Consider the following 19,574-nt stretch of genomic DNA (forward strand, 5'->3'; position numbering starts at 1 on the left):
ACCACTACACCACACTGGCTCTCTATTATGTCATGATTTTTTCTGCTCATGATGACACTGGGACAGTTTTAATGTAATGAAGGAGCCAGGCAAGCCTCCCTGAGGAGACCACCCTGAGGAGTTCCCTTCTAGATAGCAATATTATGGTAACACTGGAGAAGCACCGCAGAACAACTAATACAGTGGAATTATGTGTGAATGTATAGGTCTCCCAGCAACATGCTTATTGTGTCAAGGGCACATTGCAGAATATACCTGCAAAACACACGAAGGAGCGCCCATGATAAAGTAAGGGCCCCAAGATAATTTAAGTGGGACAAGTACAAGATAAATTCACATTCCTGCCAACATTTTTTGATGAAAATTCGGCCTACTGGAAGGTCTCCCAGGCCTGTGCTGCTTCGGGAGGCACGGTGCAGACTGGAGGAACCTACCAGAAAGTCATGCCGGCCTCCACTGCATCAAGAGATGCTGTGTGGACCGGAGAAGCCTACTGAATGGTCGACCCAGCCTGTGCAGCTTTGGGAGACACTGCATAGACAAGACCTGCCTCCTCCTCCTCCTCCTCCAGCGCCACAGACAAAAGTGCCATGGCGGAGGGAGGAAGAGGAGAGATGACACGTGGGGGGAAGGTAACTTTTCCTTCCGTTTCTTGGTCTTGCAATCTGGTTTTAGCCAACTGACTCGTGCCAGAACTGAAAAAAGCCCGCCTTTTGGTCCCACGCTCTGGCGTGGCTGGAGCACAGGAGCCAAACGGGGCATCCGCGATTGGGGTCAGAAGCTGGGGCGGCTTCTGTCAATTTGGGATGTCCCGGTTAAATCGGGACACTTGAGAGGTATGAATTCAGGGTGTAAAGAGAGCTGGAATTTCAAGCAGCTTTGCCTGTTTGTGACGCCAGGATTCTAGAATGTTCTACGGTCAGACGTTGCAGCATCTTTTAGAGATGCCTCATGGAAATCACTGAGCTCTTAGTATTTGGGTTCTTTCGCCAACAGTGCAATGTTGGATATCAAGCTGCTCCAAACGCCAGCCGTGATCATTGATAATGGATCTGGGTCATGCAAAGCTGGGATCTCAGGTGAGTCTGAACCACGATCGCTTATTACATCCGTTGTTGGACACCTTAAACAGAACACGGAGGATTACTACATTGGGGAGAAGGCTTTCTCGAAGAAGGGTGCCATGGTGCTGAATTATCCTGTTGAGCGTGGCATGATTACGTCTTGGGATGACATGGAGAAGCTCTGGAAACACATCTATAAACAGGAGCTTAAAGTGAAAGCCAACGAGAGGCCTGTGCTGCTTTCTGAACCACCACTGAATCCACGGTTGAATCGGGAGAGAACAACAGAGATGATGTTTGAACACTTTCAGGTCCCAGCTTTGTACCTCTCGGTCCAAGCCACACTGGCCCTTTACGCGTCCGCACGCACCACGGGGTTGGTGATGGACAGCGGAGACGGAGTAACTCATACTGTCCCCATCTATGAAGGATATTGCCTACCCCACGGAGTGTCCAGACTTGATGTGGCGGGAAGGGACATTACCAATTACCTCGCCAGCCTCCTTTTGGAAAACAGCCAGCCTTCCTTAAGCAGGGCCAAGAAAATCATGGTGCAGAGCATCAAAGAGAAGTCCTGCTATGTGGCTTTGGATCCCAAGCAGGAAGCAGAAAAAAAAGCTGAGGTCTTCAAGCTGCCAGATGGAAGCACCATCACACTCAATCTCCACCTCTGCCAAGCACCAGAAATCCTTTTCGTGCCAAAGATCATCGGTGTTGAGGCCCTGGGCATCCAAGCCATGATCACCAAGAGCATTAGAAAGTGTGACAGGGATATTTGCAGCCTCCTCTATGGGAACCTGGTCCTCTCAGGCGGATCATCACTTTTCCAGGGTCTCGATGAGAGGATTTTTAAAGAGATAGAACACCAAGTCCCACAGGGGGTTCCGCTGCGAATCATAGCACCTCCAGATACAATGTGCGCTGCCTGGCTGGGAGGATCCATTCTAACTCACCTGGACTCTTTTGTACCCATGTGGATTACCAGTGAGGACTACCAGGAATTTGGTGCGGGTGCAATCCATCGAAAGTGCTTTTAAGAAGGGTGTATACTTATGATGATGATTATAAAGCTGATCTGCAAGATTGTAACTTTAATAAAAGTACAAAGAGTGTTCAATCCTCCAGTCTCTTTCTCTTTGTGTTTATGAGCGTGACCTTCATGTTATGATAATTATGTTTGTATTTTGTTCTGGAGGAGCTTTTGAGACTGTGAAAGGATAGCTTTCACTCATTACTCTGAAAAAAGCAGGAGGCATGAGGTTTTTCTTTTTCTTTTTAATTCTCTATTTTCAATTCTTCTCAATGAAAATCAAGAGGGGGAGAGGAATGAATCAAATTTTTCCATGAATATCCCTTTTTTTGCCTTCATACTCCTTCTGGGCTCTGCCTTAACTCTTGCAATATTTTGTGTGCTTTTCCAGAGTTGGCAGCCTTGTGACACCACAGGCACTCTCTTATAACATCACCCTGCATTGTGACATCACTAGCTTTGGGATACTGCCGTCATGGCAACCCTGGGCTTTAACTCTTCCCTAAGGGTCGGGAGGGGGGGATGCGGGTGGCACTGTGGTGTAAACCACTGAGCTGTGCCAACCTAGCAGTTCAAAAACATGCTAAAAAAGTGCAAGTAGATAATGCGACTGGATTTAACTGTCAGGGGTCCTTTACCTTTTTAAGGGTCTTGGGAAACTCTTCTGCGGAGGTTCATCAAAAGAGAGGGATCACTACCGAGAATTTCCAGCACCACCTTCCAACTATGCTTTTAATGCCTCACTTTTAATTTTTTCATTGATAAATTTAATATTTATTGTAAAGCACTTAAAGCTTTTGCTTAAGTGCTATATAAATGTTGTTAAAACCAAAATAAAAAAACTACAGCTCGCAGTATCCTTTGTGATAAGGCGTAAAAGTTTTAACAACCTTTTCAGTTTTGGAAGGGCCACACATTTCCAGCTCAGAGTTAATCCTGCTTTAACTGCCATTTCCTCTGAGAGCCCCTCAGATATGTTTTTGCCTTTCCGAGGGTTATATTTCCCAGGTTTCCTGAGTGGAGGGCAAAGCAAACTGGGAAATGTAGTCCTGAGAACCGAAGGACTCTATCAGGGAATTTGTTTCATGCGGCCCCCTAAACTACAATTCCCAGAAGTCATTGGGGAAAGGAATGACAGTTAAAACTGAGGCGGAGGCGGCTGCTCCTCGCCCCTTTTCAAAAGTTCTCGCTCGGCCCTTTGCCGTTTCCATAAGGTAAAGGTAAAGGTACCCCTGCCCGTACGGGCCAGTCTTGACAGACTCTAGGGTTGTGCGCCCATCTCACTCTATAGGCCGGGAGCCAGCGCTGTCCGAGGACACTTCCGGGTCACGTGGCCAGCGTGACAAAGCTGCATCTGGCGAGCCAGCGCAGCACACGGAAACGCCGTTTACCTTCCCGCCAGTAAGCGGTCCCTATTTATCTACTTGCACCCGGGGGTGCTTTCGAACTGCTAGGTTGGCAGGCGCTGGGACCGAGCAGCAGGAGCGCACCCCGCCGCGGGGATTCGAACCGCCGACCTTTCGATCGGCAAGCCCTAGGCGCTGAGGCTTTTACCCACAGCGCCACCCGCGGCCGTTTCCATAGAGATATGCAAATATCACTCCTCTGGTGCCGGGGATTTTTCCCTCTGGCGCATAAATACCCAACTTCCCTTCATTGTCGTCGTCGTCATGGGAAACTACGAGAAGGAGGTTGGGGAGGTAAAAAAAAAACCCTTGGCCAGACGCTCTGCCCCTCACTTCCGCTTCTCTATGGTTGGAAAGGGAAGGCGAAAAAGGTCGCAGCGAAAGCAGGCGGGGCGCGGCTCATAGAGCCGGACACGTCGGCCAGCCCCGCCTCTTCCGGTCCCAGTGGACGCCATTTTGTGTATGTGAGTGAGAGAGACGAGAAGGGAAGCGCCGCCGCCGCCACCACCACCACCGCCTGGGAACCTCACCGCGGGCCCTTCGCTGCCGTCACCCGCCGCCTTTCCCTCTTCGACCCTTCCCCTCCCCAGGCCCCCGCCCCGGCCCCTTCCTCGCCGCCGGGCGTCCAGCCATGCCCTCCTCGCCGCTCCGGGTGGCTGTGGTTTGCTCCAGCAACCAAAACCGCAGCATGGAGGCCCACAATATCCTCAGGTAAAGCAACTCTGGGCCTGGCTAGGCCTCGCTCAGCTACCTCACCCCTCTCCAATTCCGTTCTCTGGTTTCCCGTTTGAAGTGAGGTGGGGGGGGTGTTTGACGCCACATTGGATCAAGGTGGGGCCTCCTCATCCTCGGCGTCGTCACAGTGACGTCAGTTAACCCTTACAGTCCCCCCCCCCCATTCTCTTGGTAGCGGGAGATAACGTCAAGGAAAGCTCTTCCACATCGGGTGGAATAATTTACGGCAAGGGGCTCCGTGACGTAGATCGAACTCCCAATTTTGTCAAGAAGCCGGGCGGTGGATTATTATTATTATTGTAGTTATTACATTTCTTAACTGCCCTTCCCTGTAAGGTCACGGGGCGAGTTCCAATAGCGTGAAGATGCCACTTTCAGATTCGGTTAAAACGATTATTGCTTACTGTTAATTGGCTTTAAAAGAGACTTGGGCAAGTTCATGGAGGAGAGCGGTGTCAATGGCTGCCGGTCATGGCGGCCGTGGTCTGCCTCCATAGCTGGAGGCAGTAATGCTTCTGAATGCCAGTAGCAGGAGGGGAGAGTGCTCTTGTGATCTGGCCCTGCTTGAGGGTTTCCCTTTGGGGCATCTGCTTGGACACTGAGAACAGGGCGCTGGACTAATGGACCATTGGCCTGATCCAGCAGGTTTCCCTTATGTCATTATTTAGGTTTCTTACCTGCCATCCACCATAAAGTCCTGGGTGTGGGTTGCAGCAGTGTAAACATGCAATACTGAAAATGTTTACAACACTTAATAATAAGAAGAATATAGCGGGGTCTTTTAAAACATATCTCTTAAAGGCCCGGATGAAGAGTATGTTTATCCCACTTTATACCCCTGAGAGGCTCTCAAGACTGTCTTACGAAAATATTTTCACACAACAACAAAGCATTTTAAAATCTGGTATCAAGAATGGAAGTAACATGAGTTTCCTGTGGTGGTGGGATTATTCCTTTATTCATCCTGGTTCTTCCCTGGTGCTGCCCTTGAACATCTCCCTATTGGGGAAGAGCCATATCTGATGTTCTCTGACACAAGGGGGTAGGGGCTGATCCAATCGCAGTGGAGGCAAGTCTTGACTTCTGTTTATAAAAAAATACGTACTCCAGGATGTGTTGTGCAATACATTATACATAAACCAGAATTAAAACAGAACCAAAATACAGCAATCTGGCAAGTAGAACAAAACTGCTTTATGCTTATTTTGAGGGGTGGGGTTTATGTATCATGACAATCCCTTGGGAGAGTGTGAAAACAAGACTCCTGAATTATAAGACTATGCAAATATTGAGGGGTGGGATTGACATGATTTAATATATTTTTTGTTACAGAGTTTTTATACTGCCCTTCAATAAAACTCACTTTATTTTATTTGAGGCTGTGGCAGCGTCACAGTTCTTGATAAGTTTTATGTAAAATGAGAATGAGGGAAAGAGAAGAGATAGTATTGATACAATCTTTAAAGGATGTGGCAGTTTCCTTTTCTGTCTCATTTTTACTTCCTCCTCGGATGCCAGCATGTGAATCTTGAAGTAAAGGAACTGTGACCTTATTGTGATTATAGATTCCCCTCCCCACTCTAGTTGAAGGGCTGCAGGAGGAAAAGATGCTGCTCTTGAACCCTTATTTGAGGGCTCTCTACTTGCTGTCATTCTCTTTTTCCACCCTTCAAATTCACTTCAGGTTCCTAGGTAGGACCGATGTGTTTTCATCTTGCCTTTTCCCACCCTACGGTCTTGTCATAAATATTATATTTATATTTTGTTTACAAATATTCAACAATGCTCTAATAGTGAATTATGGGGGTGATGTGTACCTGGAGATATGTTGCTAAAAGAGGACAATGGAGAAATGGGAGGGAAGTATCTTTATGCTTGGGAGGTACCCTGACATTTGCAGGTGTGTAAACACCCTAGATAATCCATTGGAAAAGCAAGGGTGGAGTAGAATGGAGTGGAATATCCAGGAGGAGGGCAGCTTGACTGGTTGGTTGTCAGCCACCCTAAATAGGCGCACTCCTGCCTAAGGGGTGAAGAGACACCACTTCATTTTGTCCTAAGTCCCACTTGTTATCTCCACAGTCCTTACAACAACCCTACGAGTTTGGTGAATGTCACATTTTGAATTGCGTGAGCTGAGGAGGGATGAGAGTGTCTTGCCCAGGGGTAGGCAACCTAAGGCCTATGGGCCAGATGCATCCCAATTGCTTTCTCAATCCGGCCCACGGACGGTCCGGGAATCAGTGTGTTTTTACATGAGTAGAATGTGTCCTTTTATTTAAAATGCATCTTTGGGTTATTTGTGGGGCATAGGAATTCGTTCACCCCCCCCCCCAAATATAGTCCAGCCCACCACATGGTCTGAGGGACGGTGGACCGGCCCACGGCTGAAAAAGGTTGCTGTCCCCTGGTCTTGCCTAAGAATTTCAGTGAGTGACTGATAGAGAGTACGCTCAAACCAAGGATTTTTCTTAGCACACTTTCTTAGCCATAACTCTGAACACTTCTGTCCTCCAAACACACAAGTGTGGTCGCACCACACTCAAGCATTTCTAAACAGACACAAACACAAGCACCTGAGGGATACCCAGCAGCAAGCAACCTACCTGTGGGCTGGAGGCAAGATGTGTGTTTTCATGGGATAATTGCTTTGTGTTTGAGGAACACTTCTGGAAATGCTTAATGATATGGCGACTTGCTAGTCTGACTCATTAAGTACTACTCCCCAGACAATGTGGAAGTACCAGGGGTGGGGGAGCAACTCTCAACAAGGAACTGGCTGTAAGGCATTGACTCATGGGGCCATGTAATACATATTTCTTAGCATTGTTAGCTTTGCTCTTAAGGATTAAGTGTTTAGAAGTTTTCACAGTTTACATATTAAAATATTTGGACATATTCAGGTTTCATACAGTGGATGTGGGGAATGCAAGGGGGCACTTTACAAACCCCACACATATCCTGTACCTATTCAAGATTCTAGTTGGCATCAAAGGACATGTGTCCCAGAGCCCAGTGTCTTAAATTTGATTGATTTACTCTCAAACAACTTGGTATCTTCAGCCATGCTTAACTACAACAGATGCAAATTAGAATTTTTGCTACTCCATGGGTAAGCATATATCAGGCTTCCTCAACCTTGGCCCTCCAGATGTTTTGAGACTACAATTCCCATCATCTCTGATCACTGGTCCTGCTAGCTAGGGATCATTGGAGAGGGAGGGTGTCTACCCTTTTGCTGCTTGAGCATTTGTTCAATAGTTTGCGTCTGGGTAGCTAATTAATATTATGTTTGTAGTTAGTTAAGTAGGTACCAGTGAACATCTAAGACACTAATTGAAGAAAGAGTGATGTTTTATGTTTGATTAAGTGACCCCAGAACTGATGGTCATGTGGTTTTGAGTGGCTCCAAATTTTAGGGTTGATAATATTTAATCCAATAAATATGTGTATATTCTTTCTGAAGTGCTTAAATCCCTCCAATCCTAAACTCCAGGTGAGTGCTGACAGCTGTTGATGTTTAGGATAAGATCCTGATCTTTTGGAGGGATGTGTGGCTGAGCCTCCTGTCTCCTCTTATCACATACCATTTCCTGTAAGGACTCTCTGCTCCTTTACAAACCGTCCTGTCTTTTTGCTGCATCTAACCAGATTTGTTGATTATTGGCCTCCTCTGCATAGTGACTGTATTTGGCAGCTAGGATCCAAAAATGCTTTGGGTGGATGAGCTTCCCCATATTAGTGCCACCTCCTTCCAAAAGTCCCCTAAGATAGGTCTCCTTTTGGCGTGAAAACTCTTATGAAGGGCAACTGTTAAAAGGAAATATAGCTTCTCTTTGAAGCATGTGAAAATGCACAGAGGTGGAGTTTGGATTTAGTGAGATAGAATGTGCAAGTTTTTGTCCCCTGCTAGACCTACTAGTTCATTCTGTACAATGGCTGATGCTATCACCAAGGGGTTGGCATTTTCTGTTGCCACCTGAAGAAGACTCCTCTCCCTCTGTGGGGGTGCTACAGCCATCCCAAACTAGGATACAAGTCTCTTAGCTAATATTTATGCTCAGCTGACCTCTGCTTCCTGTATTAGATGAGGCCAGACAGCTCTGTTCTGTAGAGACAGTTGAAGCTGGCTGCCCCCAGGCTTCCTGCTAGCTGGAGGATATCCCAGGAGACAAGTGCCAGTATTACCACTGACTATCAGGAGGCTCACATTTCACATTATTCATAAAGTGAACTGTCCTGTTGGAAAAATAAGTTTTGAGTTCTTAGCATTGGTTGCAGATAGCATCATCCTCTGTATGCTTACTCAGAAGTCTCACTTTGTTCAAGGGAGCTTTGTAATAGTGTCTTATCTGCTCACGCAGAAAGTGTTAGTCATTTCTGGCCTGAAAGGAAAAACAAAAGCCAGCTTCTGTATAACTTCTCTTGGGGCCTTGCTTAGGCAACCGGACAGCCTACTGCTCATCACCATGGTTTAATGGGTCTGCTTAGGATTGCTGTTATAAAGTCCTCTTCAGACCATTTATCTGCCTTCACCTCCCCCCTCACTTTTCACCAAAGAACAGCTGCACAGTTCAAGCCAGTTATGGGTGTTTGGATGAGGGCGGGGTTTTCTCCTTGAAGAGGAAGCTGCCTCTTTCGGTGAGAGAATGATTGCTTGTTTACCAGCACTAGCTGACCTTTTTCAGCCATTTGCTCACAGTACAGTATAAGTAGGAAGTACCAGTATCCACCCTCCTCCCCATGGCTTTTAGGTGATAAGAACTTACAAAGCGCCAAAGGTCTATTTAGTGAGGATCCTTCTGCCCACAGTGACTAACCAGATGGCTCTGGGCAACTCTGATACAAGACAAGAGGGCATGTCTGTTCTTCAACAACTGGTGTTCAGAGATGCACTGTCTCTGAACCTGGAGATGAACTAATCATAGTTAACCATTAATAACCTAATCTTCCATGAATTTTTAAAATTCCCTGTGGGCCTGCATTCAATCAGGCTGTTTACTCAGTGGGTACAGACTCAGACACTCCCCATTTCCTGGTTTGCTCTAACCATAGCTTGGTGTGATCTCTGAGTTGGGGCAACACCTTTTGTTACACTTGAATCCTGCACTTTTCCCAAAAAACTCAGTGAGACCATGTCCATTGTTCTCTCTGATCTCTTTTTTCCTTCACAACCTCTGTGAGGAAGGTTAGGCTGAATATGTGACTGAGCCATAGTCACCCACACCCAGATTTATGACTGAGTTGTCTTGGTCCTAGTCCAACACTATAATGATTCTTAACTACAGTTAGCTATAGTTAGCGCTGTTTCTCAAACCGTGCAGTATATGATTGGCACAACACAGCAATAGTTTGACAGGATCAGTGCGCCAGAAGAGGGGTGGTCTACATTGAACCCAAACTTGGTTTTTCAAGTTGGTGGTTTGTATGAGATGGGCTGTACATTTCATTGTGGTGTCTAGTACTAAATGCAGCCTTGTAATTAAACCTTTATAAGCTACTGGCCTACACATCCCATCTGCGAAGCCTGCATTTCTCTGCTAGCCATGGAGAAAGGGATAACTCCTCCTTTGCAGACAACATGGCAACTCAGGGTTCAAAGCTTTGTCTTCTGCTAAGTAGGCTGGCAGAAGAAAGATAGATTGCTCTGTTACTCCTCTGCCAGCCCACTTGGATTTTGTGCTGGGTACAGGGCAAGGGGCTCTTTTCTGTCTCTAACATGGAAATCAAGCAGGCTGCAGAAGGAGTGATGGAGCATTCTATTTCTTCTCTGCCTGCCAGTGTGTCCTCTCACCTGCATGGAATTCCTTGCTTCCTGTAGAGACCAGGCTTGTTACTTACAAGATTGTCCCAGTGAACAAGCCAGTTAAACCTGACTGCTTTGAGTCAAGCCTATTTTGTTCCACATCTTTCACGAAACTTAAATAGCCTTGAATCCAATTCCCTAGCTTTCAAGTGCCAGTGGATTGGGCTGCTTATATACTTCAGTGAGAGATTTGGGTTGATACTGGCTCCATCAGAATTCATAGTGATGAGTAGTTGTCACTTCACCCACCACCTACCTATCTGATTTGAGAACATGTGCTTTTCTTGCAGTCCAGATAAACATTAGAAGCACCTTCCATGTACAGGGTGTTCTGTGCTTTCTTAAAACGGCTTCAAAGCAAAATGTAAGAGTTTTGTATAAGATGAATCATGTCCCAAAATTTCAAGCTGGTGCCCTTTTAAGCAGATGATGTAAGATTACTTAGCATCAGAAGATTTCTATAAATGTCTTAAACTCCATTCTGGGTGGACGTGAGTAGGTTGTGTTTATTGCCACACTAGTTTCTCTACACTGGTATTGCAGGGATTTGTCACATCCCTAGTTTTATGCAGCAAGCTCTCACTTAAAATCCTGGTTATTGCTGTTGTGCCTTCCAGCCTAATTTCTTTGCTTTAGTTTCTGTAGCTCCTTAATTTGTCAGATGCTTGAAGAAAGTGGGCTTGAATTATTGACTGTTTCTCATTCTTTTTTTTGAAAAAAATCCTGCTCTGCCAAGGAAGATGGCATACATGGATATTCTCTCACTATTCCTCAGAACAACCCAGGCAGGTGGGTTAAGCTGGGATATTCTAACTGGCCATGGTTACCCAGCGAGTTTCATGACTGGCTATGGAATTGAACCCAGATCCCTCTGTTCATTTCCAACATGGACCACTAGGTGATCGCCTACAGTAGCTCAGAACATAATCAAGTTAGCTTTTAAATTGCCACAGCATTATTTTGAATGTTACTGCTGCAGACTAACTGGTGGCTCTTTTCCTTTTCTGATGTGTCTTCCAAATCCCAGCTTCTTCATTGGGCGAGAATCATTGGAGACCTGTGCAAATTCAAGGATATTTTTGCTCAGAAATCTATCTTGTCTCACATGCACATAAACACCCCCCACAAATGCCTTGGTGAGCAAAAGGGCAGGACTGTGCAGTCAGGAAAACCATTGGTGTAGGGAGTACATAAATATCCAATGCCCCATTGTTCCCAGTATCTAGAGGGCAGTGGGTGTCCCTTTTCCCACATTAAAATTTTCCCTGCTTTCTGATCCCTTCATTCCTCCCTTGGGATTTGTGTAGAGGCAGAGGTAGGGGTGTGTGTGTGAGATAGAGAGGGGGGGGAGTGAAGTGTGAGACGAAGGTGTGGGAAGAGTTATTGTGTAAATGGAGAATGCTTCTTTTCCACTCAAGTCTTGATTGTTCTTGGACCCTGCTTCCCTCCATGCTGTTTGGTTGCAATTCTTCACCCTTCAGTGGAATCCTGGTTTTCCTTTTGGACATGGAATTGGGGTACTCTGCGCACTTGGCAGCTACTTTTAGGGGGAGGGCTTTGGAAGTTCTGCAGGCCCCACCCTGTGGTGAGTCTCTGGACAATATCTTTCACATAGGGCCTGAACAATTCTTTCCTCACCCACTTGCTATGACAGGCAGCTTGGAAGAATAAGATAACAATGAGTTATACACATAACACTCTGTTGCATCTGATTTGCCTCTGAAAGCTTTGCATAGCTATTTGTGGCTTTGACTGTGTCTATATTTCATCAGGTGAACAGGTTGCTTCACTAGCCTGTTGCACACACAACCCTCTACTGTTCACACTCTTAGCATTCTCTGACACAGAAGGGACTTGCATGTTTTAATGTGCCATTTATTCTCTGTGTATCATTTATTGATTGATTATTGATTTGTATCCTGGCTCTTCATTCAAAGATTCCTTCCCCATTTTTATCTTAACAACCCTGTGAGATACATTGATATTGACTAGCTCAGTAGCACCCAGTGAGTTTGTGGCTGAGTGGGGATTTGAGCTAGTAGCCAGCCCTGGACTCGCACTACATCTGTAATCACCACACCTGCATAAACAGTGAACATTTATTAGTATATCTAGACCTTTAAATTGTGGATCTTCTGGCTCAGTTTTTACATTGTGCTAAATTGTTATTTATGCCTACTTTATTTTTAAACCCAAGCCATGGTTTGAGTTTCCAAATGGGCCACAGGCAAACCAAGGCTTACATTTCATTGTCTGCTTTTCATTTCCACCTTCAGCACTTCATTTGTTCACACTCGCCTCCATAATATAAGTAAGGTAAAGGTAAAGTACCCCTGGATGGTTAAGTCCAGTCAAAGAGACTATGGTGTGTGGCGCTCATCTTGCTTCAGGCCAAGGGAGCTGGCATTTGTCCACAGACAGCTTTCTAGGTCATGTGACCAGCATGACTAAACTGCTTCTGGTGCAATGGACCACTGTGACGGAAGCCAGAGCGCACGGAAACACCATTTATCTTCCCACCGCAGTGGTACCTATTTATCCACTTGAACTGCTATGCTTTCAAACTGCTAGGTTGACAGAAGCTGGGACAGAGCAACGGGAGCTCACCCCATCACGTGGATTCAAACCGCCGACCTTCCAGTCAGCAAGCCCAAGAGGCCCAGTGGTTTAGACCACAGTGCCACCCGCTCCCTCCCATAATATAGTGTCCCAGGGAGACAGAGGAGATGGCTGAAAATAGTTGCCAACTCAGACATTATGCAAAGCCATGTTTTGTAAATCCACTGCAAATCTTGGTCCTCTGTTCTGAGTTGCTGGCCTGTGACAAAACTTGGATGATGAGCTGCACCATATGGTTTGGCATGGTGTCTGAATTGAACCATTGTGTCTGTTATGCCAGATCTAACAAAAATGTTTTGGGGGACAAACAGCCAATAGTTTACCAGGGGAATCTGTGACACGCACACGTATATAGATTGCTTGACTGACTACTTTGTGCGTGTTTGAAATGTGAATTATAGTACTTCCTTTATAAGCTGTTTGTTATGCCCCTGAAGTAACTAGTTCTGATGTTACTTCAGTGCCGACTTCCACCGTCTGCATGCTTCTATGCCTACAGTTGCTTGCAGATGTGAATATTTCCTTCTGCACAGATGGACATGAATTGCAGTCTTTGCTTCCTAGGAAGAATAAATTTTTAAAAGGGCACCAAGTCATCTTGGTTGTCTTCAGCTCCAATTAAATTGTTTATTTCTCCTGAAACGGGGCCCTCAGTTTCCAATGCAGCAAGAGAGCAGCCAAGACACTTGTGAACACACCCACAGGGGCCAAGGGGCCATGTATCTAAAAAGCACATTGCTTCAAATATAGAATTGGCAGTGGGTTGGGGAGGTGTAGTTTATAGCAGGTTGGCTGTTTTTCTCATCGTTAGTGGAACTCTACTGTTAGGGGACAAAGCAGTGGGTGATGCAGAGGTGTTCTATGCTCTCCACCCACCTACTCAGACAGGCCTGTCTTCAAAGACACTGGCCTGCTTCTGATGTGTGGGAAGCCCTAAGGCAGGGGTGGGGTTGGGGGAAACCAATTGCAGCCCAAAGGCCACATTGCCTTTTGAGCCAACTTCCAAGGGCCACATCATAGTGGTGGATGGGGCCAGAGGCAAGAGTGGGCAAAACAACAAATGTAAACTTTACCACTGCAGTTGGCTAGTTTCTGTACACACTCACACACCCCTTTCTGCCTTCCATCCTGAACACCGTGAGGCATTACCAGAGTTTAAGGACAAATCCCACACAGGCAAAAACACTCAAGGAAGGTTTGAAGCAAGGCCAATGAGGGATGTTGCCTGGGGAGAAAGTCCCTAGGGCTAGACAGAGAGGCCTGATCTGAAGTTTCCCATCCTAAAGGAAGGTAAGCAGGACTCCTGCATTGCAGGGGGTTGGACTAGATGACTCTTGGGGTCCCTTCCAGCACTACAATTCTATGATTCTGGGGAATACCAGATATGGAAGATGGCGCCTATCAGTCTGAGATTTCTAGGCAGCTCAGTAACTTAACTGCTATTCTGCAGATGTCTTTGCTGAGAACTTCCATTGGTCTCCCAAGCATCAATTCTAACTTGTTCATTTCTCAGTGAATTTTGCTGTTGTGTGCAGATTGTTTCTCATGCATATCCTTTGCTATTCTTCTGAAACCACCTAACCTTTGGTGTGCGGCTTCAGATTTGCAGTGTGCAATCTGCTGCTCCTGGATAACACAGGCCTTATTGTTAGTGGCGGCTGCTTAAAATCTAACACCAAAGGCGAAACATCATCAGATAAACTTTCTGCAATGTGTGTTTTCAGTTGTCACAGCAGATGTCCATCTGTAAACCATTCTCGGTGAAGCCTGACTCATCTCTCACGTCCTATAATTAGTCCCATAATTTACATTTGGAATAAGACGCAGTGTTCTCTCTGGATGGCATTCTCAGTTTGTAGAACAGGACTGCATTATGTACTGTGGTGTGGTTCGGAGTGTGAATGCGTGTGTGTTGTGTGGAGGGGGGAGCAAATGAGCCTTTCATGAGGAATGATTGTTCTCCGTTCTAGGTTGGTTGAATCAGTTTTGGGTGTTGTGCTATAATAAACTCAGTTGGGACCTGGTGGATGAAGAGTATTGCTGGGCTTTGAGTGTGATCATCTGCTGTTGGGAGACGAGCAGTGACTGGTGCTTTGAGAGTCTTGAGTAAGAGTTCAACCCCTATAGCTCTGTTTCACTGGTCTCTGTTCCTAACCCAGGGATTAATCACTGTAGTACTATCTGGATGCTGCTGGACTCCAGCTCCCAACATCCCTGACCTTTGGCCTTTCTGGACTGTGGCTGTTGTGAGTCCAGTAACATCTGGAAGGCACTACATTAGCTACCTCTGTGCTAGGCTAAAGGATGGAGTGAGGGGAAGAGAAAGAACCTCACTAAAATCTAGGGTTTTTATTGATAGTCTTCCACCGCAGGGTGCATTCTGTGGTAGAGAAGACTCCCATAAGTCAGTCTCTCCCACCACAAGGGGTTCAGTGGGGTGGACCTGGGTGACTTAAGGAGCTTTGGAAATATGTTTACAGAAGTTAGCTGGTTCACGAAAACTGATGCAATGCAACAGGGTTTCAGCTCCAGAATACATGAAGAAAGCAGTGATCTCTGGGCACTACTAAAATGCCTTCTTTAGTAAAGAAGGAAATTGCATTGTCCTGGCTGGCTGTTGTTTTTTGCTTAAGCAAAGAGGTATGAGATCAATCCCAATAGCATATGGTCAGCAGGCAGAGTCATATAGGTGCTCATATTTTGTATCAGTTGAATGCTGTGGTGCCAAATTCCTGTTTGAAATGCCATCTTCAGGAGAAATTAATACAGTATAGCAAAGGAAGGCAACGCTGCATTCCTGTCAAATGATCCAGTTATGTTTTAACTGCTATATAATGTATTCTCGAAGACAGTACTGTCAACTGCATTGGGAAATCCGCAATCCAGTCTCTTAAATGGCATTGGCACTTTTACTTGGCTCTGCTTATTACTGTTCTGCAGGAAAGGCAAACATCTAATTGAGAGTTCACTTCACACCTTTTCCCTGAGGGCAGCCTCTGGCAAGGCAGAGGTAAATAGGGGATAAATGTTCTTTTCAAAGATGAGTGCCAAGCAGTTTGTTGACTTGGGGTGCTTCCAGTTGGGTGGATGTGTTGTGGGATCTGTGCTGCTCACATGTGCAGATTTTTCGGTGTCCATGTGACATTGTCAGCATCAAAACGCCAGCCTGTGTTTTCTTCCATTTAACTCAGATTAGCCCTTTTGTGAAAAACCTGATGTTTTAAAAACAACCAATTGCCAGCGACCAATTTGTGTTATCTGAATAGCCTGTTAGGCTCCCATCTGGAATCACGTTTGGTCTCTGCTTCACTGGGTCTTGTTCAGTGCAAAAGATTTAAAAAGCAGCAGAGCTCTTTCACAACAGAAGTCTCTTGCTTTGCTTAGCAAAGTACTGCATGCCCACTGAGATATAAAGACCAAGGCTGTGTACACTCACTGTATTTAAAGCACTCCCACTGCAGCCTGGGAACTGTAGTTTATTCCTCCCAGAGCTACAGTTCCCAGCATCCTTAACAAGCTACAGTTCCCAGGATTCGGGGGGGGGGGGGCATGCTTTAAATGTATGGTGGGAATGCATCCCAAGACACATGCTGGGGAATGCGCTGTAAATCAGGAACTCTTGAGCTGCCGCTTGCTTGCCCAAGCCAGTTTTCTAGTTTCTGGTAGCTGTCAGCTAGTATATTTTGAAATACTGCTTCTCAGGCAAAACTAAAGCAAGTCTCAGCAATTAAAAATTCAATGCACAATTCTGTATGTAAATTGAAACATGGCTCTGCCACCAGGCTTGTGAACTAATAAAATGGGAGGGGGGAAGGGATTAGAGGGTGAAAGGAGTTGGATGTGGGATCTACTTGGCAGTACCAGCAAAAAATGAGAGATAGGCTTTTACATTTCTGTTGTGGGGTCAGGCTTATGTTTCCCTGTTGCTTCTCTTGTTGAGGGGGCAATTATGTATTATCCCTATGGTCTTTAGGCCCCTGCCATCTGCCAGAGTACTAAGTGGCCTTCCTCTTGTGCCTGCAGATACAAATATTGCTCTGGTTTGCTTGTCATGCTAAGCCAAACCAAACCATAGCTTGGCAGAGCCTCTGGGAGAGGATTTCCTTCTTTCTGGTCATTCTGCTGCTGCATCCAAACCAGGACATGGTTCTACACGCTCTCCCAGGTCTAACTGTGAGCTATAACCAAGGTTGGTCCTAGGAGTTACGGCTTGTAGTTTGTCCTGGAGAGAGAGCAAAACCATAAGCCCAGGTTTGGACAACTCATTAAGCCTGGCTTGGACAACTCATTGGTAAGGAGCAGAGTAGCCACAGTCTCTCTCAGAGCCTGCAATTGTGCTAAGCCAGACATCCCCAACCTTCGGCCCTCCAGATGTTTTGGACTACAATTCCCATCATCCCTGACTATTGATCCTGTTAGCTAGGGATCATGGGAGTTGTAGGCCAAAACATCCGGAGGGCCGTAGGTTGGGGATGCCTGTGCTAAGCCATGGTTTTGGCCTAATGACAACAATTGAACAGGGCGGTTGTTAGTGACACTGCTGCATTAAATTTAGAAGATAGGCCCTAGTTTTTAAAGCTTGAGATTAATTGCCATGTATAATTCTTTATTTGGTCCAGACCTAGGCAGATGTCATGTGAGAGAGTGCATACATTAATCAACTTTGCCTTCTTGCTTCCCTGCATCTTCCACCCATCTCACATGGTCAGCAACAAAAGCCAGCAGAGGAAAAATGAAATTACAAGTATTAAAAGCAGCCAAATATATTCAATCATTTTCCATTTTTGATACTGCAGCAGCTGTGTGACTCGGCGAAGTGTTTTGCTGCTATCCAGGCCCCTTTCTGGTAGGAGTGGTGGGAAATCCCTCTCATTGGATTGCCTCAAAAGCTGGTGCTTTAAAATTTGAACACTCTGTCTGGCCCTGCTTTAGGTTACTTCAGCTCAATTTCACTGATTGTCATGTACAGTTTCCAAAATGAGTGACTTGAAGCTTGCAGTGAACTTGGGAAATATTGGCGGCCAAGTCAGAAAGGTGCCAAAACACGGGAGTCTAGGAAATTGTTTTTTATATCTCACCCCAATTCCACTCCCCCCAAAAAACCCTTTCCTGGACCTGCAAGGAGAGACTCTTATTTCCAGCAACATAAAAGGTCTCTGATAGTCACAAATAAGGGCTGGTAACTATGTGGAAGAGCACTTGTGTTGCACATGAAAGGTCCCAGTTTCTGGCATTCCTAGGTGTGGCTAGGAAACAGCCCTCTCTCAGATTCTGGAAAAACTGTTTTTAGCCAGGGTAGAAAATACTGGGTTAGATGGACCACTGAGATTACTCTGTCTAAGGCAGTTTCCTGTGGATGCAGTAGTCTCTTAGGCCTATCTGTCTGATTCTGCTAAAACACAGAGTATAATATTTAGTTTTTTGGGAATCACTGCTTTTTTTTGTAATAGCAAAGTATCTAGCGGCCCTTATTCTGTGACTATGCTGGTAGTGTGTGGGCAGCTGGTAGAATTACCACAAAGCTAGTGAGGTTGCCCAGTAAGAGTTAAGTAGACAGAGCTTTATGCCTTTTCCTATAACAAGGGGGAATAAATTCCATTTTAGAATTTAGAATGATAACGCATGCGTGCTTGGAACAGGTTGCGGAATTTTGGCTTGTGTTGATGTGGAATACCGTCTCTTAGTAAAGGGAATAAGTAGCCTTGTTCATTGATAAGTGAATGGCGCTTGCCAGTGAGTTGTAGTGAGCATTCAAGATGAAAGTCAGCTTAAGCAAAAGAGCAAACAAATCCTGGAGTAAAGTGGGATTGAACACACAGAGTTCTTTTGTGCCAAGCACACCACTTGGGCATCAAAAGTGCAAGGCATTGACTCCTTTGTAGTGGGCTTCTCTCGAGGTAAGTGCATCACAAAGTATCTTAAAATGATCTGCAGGTTTTATTTGTTTATATGTACACCATTCCTGTGACACGTAATATTTTAAAATTTTTCTTAAATTGTGTACAAAAAACTGAAGCGTCAACAGACAACTTGAAACAAAAATACTACAAAAATACACAGTTACATATGAAACTTTGTACATTAATACAAAGTTACTAATATATAAAAATCTATATTGTTTCATTCTTCTTCTGACACAACCTCCCTCTCAGCCTCAGGGTTCTCACCCAGGGTCCAAACAAAACCCACAAAAGTATCATGATAAGAAGAGTTCCTGTAAACAGCAGACATCACCCTAGTCTTTTACTATAGACTTGCTTTTATGGGCAGGCCCAAGGTGGATGGTACCTTATGTGTCTTTCATTAAACTTAACTGACTAGAAAACCACCACATGGGCCTAGCGCAGGTGGAAATATCCTTGTCTCTTAGCCTTAGTTAAGAGGTGGTCTCTTCTTCTCTTCCCTCTGCTGCATTGGTGGTGTAATTATGATTATGGATATGTTGGACGCTAACCATGGTTCGCTTTAAATCTGGGTTTGAGGTGTGGGATTTAAAGTGGATGTACAAAGAAAGATAAAATAATGGAGAAGATTCATCAGGGAGAGAAAAAATTGAGAACCAACCCAAAGTCAAAAGAAGTGCTGAGAGAAATCAAATTCCATCAAGCACAATATTTTAAATTGATAAATCAAGAAATCGAATGGAAAATTAAACAGATGAAACAAAGATCATTTGAATCAGCAAATAAATGTGGAAAGCTGCTAGCTTGGCAGCTGAAAAAAAGACAAAAGTTAAATACAGTCACAAATCTAGAGATTGAAGGAAAAATGGTCCAGAAACCAGAAGAAATTAGGAAGTGTTTCCATAGATATTTTAAAGAACTGTATGCACAGGGGCCTCAGAAACAATTTGAGATAGACCAATTCTTAAAGACAAATGGACTATCAAAAATTACTCAAGATAAAAGAGTAAT

At 45.2% G+C, this 19,574-nt stretch overlaps 2 protein-coding genes across 2 annotated transcripts in view; both read left to right on the forward strand.

Annotated features, from left to right (window-relative positions):
• Nucleotides 1–978: 978 nt before the first annotated feature.
• Nucleotides 979–2,183, forward strand: LOC114602536 (actin-related protein T2-like). The gene has a single exon (XM_028740879.2). It carries the CDS (start codon nucleotides 1,001–1,003, stop codon nucleotides 2,099–2,101), a length of 1,101 nt encoding a protein of 366 aa, XP_028596712.2. The 5' UTR covers nucleotides 979–1,000; the 3' UTR covers nucleotides 2,102–2,183.
• Nucleotides 2,184–3,937: 1,754 nt separating this feature from the next.
• Nucleotides 3,938–19,574, forward strand: part of SSU72 (SSU72 homolog, RNA polymerase II CTD phosphatase) — a 53,282-nt gene continuing 37,645 nt past the window's right edge. Inside the window, exon 1 of the mRNA XM_028740878.2 lies at nucleotides 3,938–4,211. Coding sequence (XP_028596711.1) covers nucleotides 4,132–4,211 — 80 coding nt within the window. The 5' untranslated portion in view covers nucleotides 3,938–4,131. The remainder of the gene's footprint in view (nucleotides 4,212–19,574) is intronic.

Source organism: Podarcis muralis, chromosome 7, assembly GCF_964188315.1.
Source record: "Podarcis muralis chromosome 7, rPodMur119.hap1.1, whole genome shotgun sequence".
NCBI classification, from domain to species: domain Eukaryota; kingdom Metazoa; phylum Chordata; class Lepidosauria; order Squamata; family Lacertidae; genus Podarcis; species Podarcis muralis.